The 11072-nt window shown below is 23.8% G+C and overlaps 1 protein-coding gene across 1 annotated transcript in view; it reads right to left on the reverse strand.

Moving 5' to 3' along the window:
• Positions 1 to 581: 581 nt before the first annotated feature.
• Positions 582 to 11072, reverse strand: part of LOC111621532 (ubiquitin carboxyl-terminal hydrolase 4-like) — a 119038-nt gene continuing 108547 nt past the window's right edge. Inside the window, exons 22-23 of the mRNA XM_023363690.1 lie at positions 7546 to 7634; positions 582 to 1611 (exon numbers count right to left, since the gene is read on the reverse strand). Coding sequence (XP_023219458.1) covers positions 1426 to 1611; positions 7546 to 7634 — 275 coding nt within the window. The 3' untranslated portion in view covers positions 582 to 1425. The remainder of the gene's footprint in view (positions 1612 to 7545; positions 7635 to 11072) is intronic.

Consider the following 11072-nt stretch of genomic DNA (forward strand, 5'->3'; position numbering starts at 1 on the left):
TGATACATAGCACCTTTAACATTACTCTAATATTTTTGTAATTTAACTAACATAAGAGTGCGGCCTAGAACATTTATTTTGGAACTTATAACTAAGTTTCTGCCTCAATTTCATACCAGATTAAAACTAATGAAAATTGTACACTTTACAGAAGATTTCATACAAATTATAGCTATGTATTTTCCTGTATGAAGTAAAAATTACTCTTACCAACTCAATTTTCCTGAAATATAACAAGAGCTTGAACCCATATTATGCATAAAAAGTATTTTTAAAATATTAAGAATTTATATATAAAATTTTATGGACTAAATGCCAGAAAATATATCATCTCAAAGATATAGTTTATTTTTATTATATTGATATCAAACTAAATTATTTAAGGATAAAGGGGAAAAAATGGTTGAAACAGTCTTTTGGAAAAGATTTTATTTGCAGCAATTAATTCTATTCTTAATTTATACAACTGTAAAATAGGAAAGTTAGTTTATCATCCACATACTTAAAATGTATGTGCAAATGAGACTACACATTCCTGTAAGGTTAAAAATAATATTAAATAAATCATACATTATTCCAGATTTAAAATTTCATTTTATATTTTAATAATAAGAGAAGATAAATCTTGACAACAAAGGTGATTTTTTTCCTATTACAACTGTTAATTCACATTTGTGTTTTTTTATTTATTTTTAACACCACTTTGCACACCATTTACTCTTAGTCTCCAAGAAGAAAGTATTGATTATTAATACTTGAATTTTTTTCAATGTAATAAATATATTTTTTAAATTAACTGCCATCTTCTTGCAATATCAATTTAGTTATGCTGAATTAATTTATAATTTATTTGTTTCAATTTATAATTTATATGTTTATCTTTCTTAGTGTTGATACCAGTAACTGTGATAAAATTTTTAACATCGGAATTCCACAAACTTTAAGTATTATGAAGATTTGGTAATTTTTTTTTGGATTTGTAAAACATGGCTGGCAATCTGATTCTTGTCAATGCAACTGTGTTACAATTCAAACATAGGACTTTTGTAATCCCTGGCTGGTGACACTGTGCACGTTTTCAGTATGTAGAAATTTTTTACACTTACGCTTAATATAAGACTTTTAGAAATAAATACACAAAAAATAAAGTCCCCCTGAACAAAGTCAAATATCTTGCAGGAGAATTACTTTAACTTATGAGTAATGGAACAAAACAAGTTGCACGATTACTGGTGCACATATCTACAACTAGGTACAAGCAAACGTCGCCATCCTTTCTTCTTTTATCACTTTGCGTAGAAAGATATATTGGAAGGGTTGACGTTCAAAAGAATAACACCACCATATTTAAAGTCTTTCATATAACAGTGGTTATACTCTGCAGTTCATTTCTTTTGCAGTCAATATTAATATTATGGAAATACATTAGTTTATGTCCATGTTGACATCTTCTTCACTAGAATGCGATGTGCCATCATTGTCATCTGGACTAACTAAATCACTTCCGGGAGGTGCACCCAGAGCAGCTGGAATATTCCGGCGAGGTATCACATTTCGCTGTGTGTTATCGGAATCACGGCGCATGTAAAATAAGACATAAGCTGCTTTCGACTAGAAAAGAAAATAAAAAACCGCATTAGATAATTTAATTAAAACAAAAATGATTAACTTTTAATATTAAATTTAACAAATAATGCTTTCAATTTGATAATATTACACATTTCTGAATTGTTTTTTTTTAAAATGAAATTAATCAAAATTATTCATAAATCATTTTAAACAAACAATATATTGATTAAATTATTAAAAACTAAAATGATTTTTAAGTCATAAAATTGTTTATTCTAAATTCTTTAACAGAAAATTTACTATTATCATCAAAACAAGCAAAAATATTTAAATACGGATGTAATATTTAATGTTGTTTTGCATTTGTTAAAAATTTATATAATCCATGTATCCATAAAATATATTTTAGTATGGAAATGATAAATATTAGAAGATTGCAGGATAATATGTGTCGCGCCATTTGTGTCAAATTTGTTTTCAAGAATAATATGCAACTGCTTTAATAATTTAATGTCTGCTGGGATTTAAATAAACCCCGTCGAAAGTTTTTATCTTAAATTTTTTAACTTATCTATCATTTCAAAATGCATATGAATTGAACTTTTTGAATCTTTTAATCAGTTTTCTTATCCTATCGCCATTCTTAGACTTTCGTTTCTTCTTCCGATGATATTTTTAATTTATTTATGTCCTTTTCTTTTAAATAACGCAGAGATGTAAAAAATTTTGATAACACTTTTAAAATATTACTAATACTTGTAGCCTATGCAAACAATTTAATATTTAGAAGTCAGCAATGGATTTCCTTGTAAAATCCACGATATTAATGTCTTCTAATTTACATTTATAATGAAAAGTATTATTTGAATTTCCCTTTAGACTTGAACAATTTCTATTTTATTTGATTTGAAATTATAAATTCTACTATTTAAACTTTCAAATGCCTTAAAGTTTTATTCTTTTAATACAATAAAATAATTTTAAATATTATACTTTTCAATGTTATACTTTTCAATGTTATAAGAAATAATAAATTTATTATGTTAATTTTAATAATTGTATAATTTGTTTTTCGTTTATGGACGTATTTTATTCTATAACTTAACACTTTACTTGATTAAAATGTATATAACATTATCTTTATTTTTCATAATAAAAATTATTTTATATCTCGTAATACTTCACACATAAAATAATCCAATTCCAATTATAATAATTAAAAAGAATATTTTAATATATTTATATAATATTATCAATGTATAAATAGAGAAGGTTAGTAGAAAACTGTTACAAGTTATTTTTCTATTAAATTACAGAACATATTAAGTTAAAGGTAGATAAATAATATTTAAGCAAATATATCTAAATTTCTTTAATTAATAATAATATATTTTACAAAATGTCAATATTAATATTAATATATTCAAATTATACATCTTTTGCTTATATCATTTCTCCTCTGAACCCCTTAATTACACATTATGAACCTGTTTTTATAATACATAGGTAATTTTTAAATTTATAGTAACAGTAAATGATTTTAAACTTGAACTTCTACGAAAACAAATACAATTTCTTTTTATATTAATAAAAAAATATTTATGGATAAAGACATTGTATTTAGTGTATCAAAGTTGTTATTTAATATTGCTATTTGGTGATTCTGGTTGTATTTCCATATATGATGTACTGTTAACTAATAATATACCGTGGCAAAAAATTTATATAAAACATATATGACAATGGATTTTCTTTTTGCTAAAATATTACGTTGCTATAGATTAATTTAAGAGCAAAAAATTTTTGAAATTAATAATTATTGTTTTATTTTTTTCTTTAAAAATATTTTAAAAAAATGAATTAAATGAAATTTCTTTATCACGCTATAAGAGTTTTTTGATTGGCTACTTAGGAATGATTTTTTTATGTATTAAAGATAAGATACTGAATATAAAGTGTAACTTAATGTAAAAACCAACGTTTTGTCACGAACACGCTAATCGTCACGAATACAGTCACGAAATAGATTATAATGGTTATCAAATTGCTAATATATTATCTTGACACAGTTTTTCTGACTTATTTATATTATTACTATTAAATAAAAGGTATAATTAGTAAAAAAAATCTAATGATAACTTTAATATTAGAATCGGAAAAATCAATACTTTAGTTCTTTTATTTTCTGTTTTCAAAGTGTCTCAATGCAGTAATTATGTTTTTATAATTTATGCTTTAGTCTTTGAAGAAATAGATTTTATTTGGGAGAGTTTTTCAATTTATTAAACCTACCGTTCTTCGTCACGCGTCAACCATATATCATGTTCATGACGAAAGAATGAGACATTTTCCAGTACGTGACAATTTTTATCCCAATAAACGTAGGGTACTTTGTAGGAACAAAAAAGGACCATATGGTTTTCTTTTCACGCAAGCAACTTTCGTTAAACTCAAATAAAACTTTGATGATCTTTGGTTTCATAACTTTGAAGAAAAATGATGTTTGCTTACTAAGTTGCTTTCCTTGAGCTACAACGAATCATTTATATATATTACGTCCCCCATTTAATAACTTGCCTAGTAACGAGAAGAAACAAAATACTTTCTGAATATCCATAAAATTTATTTCCTAATTGTAATTACCCTATAACATTTAAAATTTTACACATATTACATAAATTCAGCAGACATTCATTTGATTGTTGTTATTATTTGTTAGTTTTAACTTTATGTTTATGATGTAAAAATTTTCTCTACCTATGTACAGTTGAGTTTATTTTGTATTTACTTTGGGATAAGAGTCACGATGCTAAAGTAACATCGTGATATTTCCGAGTACTCTAAAAGAAATAGAAGCTATATTTAACTGGATCCAAATAACACAGGAGAAAGAAAGTACATCTAGATGTTATCTTATCTTACATGCTGTAGAAATCGTGAAAATTGTATACCGGAATATTGAAGAATAGCCTAAAATTTTTTTTTGTTATATTTCGGTACGAAAATTTATTCTGTTTATGGAGTTATATATATATATTTGTATGTGTATGTGTGTGTGTTATAAAATAATAGAAAAATATACCAATTTTTTTGAAATACATTGTGTCTTGAAATATCATAAAAATAATGACACAAAATCCTTAAAAATAACCAATAAAAACAAAAAAATTAAATAAAAAGTAAAATTTTAAAAATAAATTTTTTTCATTATTCTAAAGCGAATATTCTGTTTTTGAACGAAAATTGTAAAACAGAATATATCATAACTACATAATTCGAAAGTTATTGTTTTCACTTTATTAATATTGACTTTATCAATTAAAGTAATTAAGTTTTAAACATTTAGAAAGTTTTTAAATTAATCCCCTTTTGAACGGAAAGTAATCATGCAATTGTCTACTGTATTTTTCGTCCAATAACAATATCAATACCAGTGCGAAAAATAATCAACAAAATATTTTATTTATATTCATGTATTATTTTTAAACTAATTTTTAAAAAATTTTATATCAATAATGTACTATANAAAATTGTTACATTTTTGATTTCCACTAGAAATTATCAAAACTACAGTTATTTTGAATCTGTATGTAATCTTAGTCTATGCTCTACACTTTAACATGTGTTTCCAATAGGTATTAGTTAAATTTTTGTTTTTTTGGTTTGTTTAAGATTACTTTCTGAAGTTGTGTAATATGCATTATATTTATTTTTATTTATAGTAATGAAACTGATTGCTTTGGTACTGTGGGACTATTGCAACATCTTAAGCAACTCTCTTCAATATGCTTCTGTTCTACTAAACTAATTCTAAAATTTAGTAATTGTGTTGCAGTTTTAAGCAATACCAATTTCATGTAAATAAAAGTAACATGCAAACCGATGCATAAGAATAATGTAATTATATTGTTATTTAATGATTATCTGTAAAAAAGAGATTATATTGAACCTAATATTGAATTGTGGATCTTTTCTCCACAATATACCCTTAAAAATTTTTTTAAATTTGAAAATATATTATATTGTATGTTTAAATTTGCATTAAGAAATTTATTTAATTTCAGTTATACATAGGAAAGGAAATATTTGATTTATAGAAAATTTTTTAAATTCTATTTTCTTTCTAAACATTTAGAAAAGCAAATCTTCACATTTAGTTATTATTATTATTATTATTATTATTATTTTTTTCTGGGGGGATTTTTATTATTAACTAATGTTCAACAGATACAAAAATTTCTGATAATTATCATATATGGTTTCATAACAGATTTTATTTATCTCAGTTTAAATTATTGATAACAAAGTCAAAAAATTTAATACTTTTTTACACATTTAACATTTTGGCATTGGTGCTGGAATAAACAATGGAAATGTTTTAAAAATAATCATTATTTTTGAATTAGTAACTGTAATGCAAATCTGAAATATCTATTTCAGTTCTGCATTGCAGTATTAAGCAATACAATTTCACACAATTTACAATACAATTTCAATTTTTTTGTTTTTTTTAAAACACTATCATAACTTATATTTTATTAACTGTTTTCAACAGGAACAATAAATCAGAATAAGTAATTTGCATCTTTATTAAAAAAACAGTTAAAATATATTATTATCTGATCAAAATAAACAGATTTGGAAATTAAAATTTCAAAAATATTATCTTACTAAAAAATGCCATTAAGTTTTGAAAGGTCATGTTCAAGGCATTGTGAATTTGTTCATTAAATTAAGATTCCCGTAATTAGATAATCACCTAAGTACCCATGAGTTACAAGAACATCATTATAATAAATTTTTAATAATTCTTTCTGGAAAAGTGTTTTTACTTTTAAATTTGTCATTTCAGTAGGATTTAATATTAATCACAATCTAAATGTTTATGTGTATCATGTTTAACATACACAAATTAATATAATCTTAATTAAATTTTTCAGAAATTAACAAAATTTTCAGTTTTTTTTCTTGCACAAACAATGTAAATTAAAAATCTAAGCTGTGTGATAGCTATATGATGTTAAAGCACATTTATAAATATAGTAAAATAATTTTAATTTTAAAAATCATATTAAATTGAAATCATATATGAATTTTTAATAATGTAACCAAAAGATATAAAAATTTATATCCATCTTATTAGAACTGATTTTTTTAATACACAATTATGGGAAAAATTAAAATTATAATTTTTAACTGTTTAATATTATCAACAATTAAAAAATTTTTTTAATAATTTATGTTAAATGTTTATGTGAAGTTTGAAATGCATACTAAAAATATGGATACAAACTGTAGATAAATCAAAAGTCAATAACCACTGGACTTGTCTCTGCTTGATTAATTTTCTCATTGTTTATATTGGTGTAATTTATTAATAAAAACAATAAGAAAATTAAATTATGCATAGCCATTCATTACTGTTTAATTGCTTAAATGACATACTATATATAATAAAAAGATTTTGCAATCTTGGTACATTTTAACAGAAGTAATGAATTATTTTAAATAAATTATAATCTACACATGTATTTAAGTAAAATCATATTCAATATTATCAAATTCTTTCTTGTAACAAGCTAAAAAATAGTTCAGAATATTAATTCATAGCTCCATTAAAACTCAGAACAAAATTTATATCCAATAGAAAATACTATTAAAACTTTAATTCAACTTGTGAAAAACACTTAATCTGTTATTGATTCAGTTTTATCAGTTGTTATTGGCAGTAGAAAGTCATTCGGCTTTAAATTATACATGTAAATTCCTGTGATGAGATTTTATATATGATTTCTTAACAAATATCAAACCAGTAATTTTAAATTGCTAATTTTGTAATCTTCCAAATAATAATAATGTCAATGAATTATTATTATTAATATTATTAGAAAAATATAATTGCTTTCAATTTAGTCTAAGTGAAGTAAATGAGGTAAAGGTTACAACAAAAACTAAAACTTTTAAAAATAAACTCACCACTGTATTATCTTCAGTTGCTGAAGAGACAGTAGAATCATCAAAATAATACCAAAGGCCATCCTGTTTATTTTTTGCATAAGCAGTATCTAAATATTTATGAAAATTAATTTTAATAAATAATTCTAAACATTTATTTTTTAAAAATAGTCTAACATTAAAATGTCAAATAATGATTTAAAAGTATGAATATTTTAATTTTTATTAGTATTAATGATGAATAATTACTGAAATATTAGAAGTAATTACTAGTGAATTAATAACTATCTGAAATGTGGCTATAACTTTTACTGAGACTTCTGAAAGCTGCTTGCATATCACAAGTCGTGACCTGTCCCCGTGCTTTGTGAAACAAGCTTCAACTTAATAGCTCATTCCTATTGTTAATTTTAGTGATATTAACATGGCTATTTCACTATCAAAGCCATTTTCTCTTCTTTGTTTGCAACAAAGAAGAGCAAATGGCTAAGATCCAGTTTTTGTGGACCAGGATCCAGGAGAAATTTGGCTTATTTGAGTCAAAATCAATTGAAGACTTTTAGTACAATGTTGAAGTGGTATACTACTGCAAAGCAGTTTGTAAATAGGTTGGCAAGCTCAAAAATAATTACACAGGCATCATGCATGAAAGAAGAATTGGATACTCATCTATATCTACTATTAGTGACTTTAAATGTCATATGACATGATTCTTCAGAAAAGGCATTTCTCTTGTAATTTCTCTGCATTTGCCACAAAAGCTTTTTAATTCAAAATAGTTCATTTACATAATATGCTTTAATTTTGCTTAAGTAATGACACCATACAGAAATGCATATCAACAAGTTAAAACTAAACAGTTATACAAGAAAATTTTGATGGCTTTCAAATGTAATATATTTCATTTTATAATTTTTTTTAAAGAATTTCACACATTCTTCATACATATTGCAATCTTTATCATTTTCTTTGGTGTTACATTTATAATATGAAAGCAATTTCATAGCAATTGGTCAAACAACCTAGGAGTATACAAACAGTATAGTGAACAAACAAACATCCTCATATATACATATATATATATATATATNAACAAATGAATTATATTCAAATTAGTTCTCTTTTAAATGTAACTTTCATTAAAAAATAATATATAATTACAACTTAACTGCTTTATTATACTTCACATAAATAATGAAGTAGAAAAAATGGATATTCAAAATTTTTTCCATTCTTTGAGCATAATAGGCCTTATTTTTGTGAAAATTGTACAGCTTAATTCTATATTTTATGAAGTAAATATAAAATTCCTTTTGTATTAAAAAATAGAAAGAAAATGAGAGTAGTTCATGGCTACTTCATTAATTTCTATACTTCAAAGATGAAGCGTCTTAGATAATTACATATATTTACATTATATAAATACAATTATTTACATTTTTACTTGAATTCACAATTAGAAATGAATAAAATATTGTGTCCCAACGCCCACTAACAATGTCCACAAATAAAACTGTGCAAAAATTTACATAATATTTCAAAGTGAATTCTAAATGCAACTTGACTCACAAATTTTGTGTGTAGTCAAAAATATTTTCTTCTTAGGAAAACCTTATCAATTCAATTTAAACAAATCTTGTAGTATAAAATCATATATAAATTAGGCGTTTAAAAACAGAAAAGAATAGTAGAACAACAATGTCAAGAAAAATTGGAATATTACATCTACTGTAAAACACAAACCAATACCGTTCCTTTCCAGTAGATTTACTTCTCAAACAGGATATGATCTGGGAGTTGAGATTAACCTAAAAGAAGCTGAGTTGATACATACTACTTATAATACTACATAAATAAGGAATCTTTAAATCACTAAAGAGGAGTAACTGTTTAATAATAAAGAGGCAGAATCTATCTCTTCATCTTGGAAGTTATTTTATGACACCCTTTAGTTTTCTTCCATCCATCATAATTTCATCCCTCACTTAAACATGATGTGTTATCTTATTTGTTACATAATCTTTAAATTTATTTATTTTGTATATTTATTCTTAAATAATTCCCTATCTTGGGTATGTTACATGATAGATTATTATTTGAATTATACAGATTCTTTTGTGTGTGTTCCATTTTTGAATATGCACTGAAATAGACATTCTCTGATTTTAAATATACATGTTCTATTTCAGTATGTTCAATTTTTGTTTTTGCATCATAACACACACTCTTCTACACTGTTGTATCCTAAATAAGGCATATTAGAGGCCAAAACATTTGTTAAATAAATTTTGTTTTGCCGGAAAGGAAAGGTGGTGATTTGTGTTTTAGTAGTAGTAAAATATATAATAGGTAAACGTTGATTAAATTACTATGAAAATATAAGATGATTAAAACATTTTGCTTCATGTCATGTCTTTCTTATTAAAGGAATGAAAACAATGCAAACATTTTTTATTTTCAAAATATGCAAAAATGGAAATACAATAGTTTTTGGCCAGTGATTATTCATGTACCATATATTAATGTATTAATCTTTGTTATAAGAAAATTAAATTATTTACTTTGAAAACATTAATAATTGTATTTTAATAATCATGAAAAATTTTTCAATTTCTAAAAGAAAATAAACTTGCATTATTAAGATTTCTATTGTAAAAATAACAAAATCTGTTTCAGTTAATCTACTTTACTAATAAAGGACTTCCATCTAATTTCATAAACTTAATCTAGGAAGTTTTTTAAACAAAGAACAAGTAGTGAATGACTTAAAAAGACAATACTAAAATAAAATATCACCTAACATTTTCTAAGCCATAATTCAATATGTAAAACAAAAGTTGATCTCTTATTGGAAAATTCTGAAGTGGCAATTTTACAAAATTAGCACTTCACAATTATGCAATTTTTTGCCTATTTCATGAAATGAGCACTTGCTTTCTGAATTAGATTTTTTGGTTAAACACTATTAACACTAATATTATTCTCTTCTTTCTTAATCATTTTAAAAACAATGAAATAAAAGAAATTTGACTACAAAAAATTGTCAACAAACAAATGAATTATATTCAAATTAGTTCTCTTTTAAATGTAACTTTCATTAAAAAATAATATATAATTACAACTTAACTGCTTTATTATACTTCACATAAATAATGAAGTAGAAAAAATGGATATTCAAAATTTTTTCCATTCTTTGAGCATAATAGGCCTTATTTTTGTGAAAATTGTATGTTTGGCCAAGATCACAATAAGGTTAACTTGCTGGTGAGAGACTAAAGCTCAATGTATCCAGGTCATAGCCTTTACAACTTCAACACTTTATAATAACCAATGATTTGTTAGCTGAGAAAATTGCAACTCATAAAAAACAAAAAAATAATTTATCAAAAAAATTTTGCAAATTTTTAAAAAGCGTCAATAGTTTTATTTTAACTAATAATGAGAATTCATTATTTAAGAAAAATATACATACAGCAGACTATGAAAAGCTTTACCAAATTTTTCCTGAGACTATAAAATAAAAAAAAAAACAAATGTCTATTTATGAG

This window comes from Centruroides sculpturatus, unplaced genomic scaffold (assembly GCF_000671375.1).
Source record: "Centruroides sculpturatus isolate CEXI.00-Female unplaced genomic scaffold, Cexi_2.0 scaffold272, whole genome shotgun sequence".
Lineage (NCBI taxonomy): Eukaryota > Metazoa > Arthropoda > Arachnida > Scorpiones > Buthidae > Centruroides > Centruroides sculpturatus.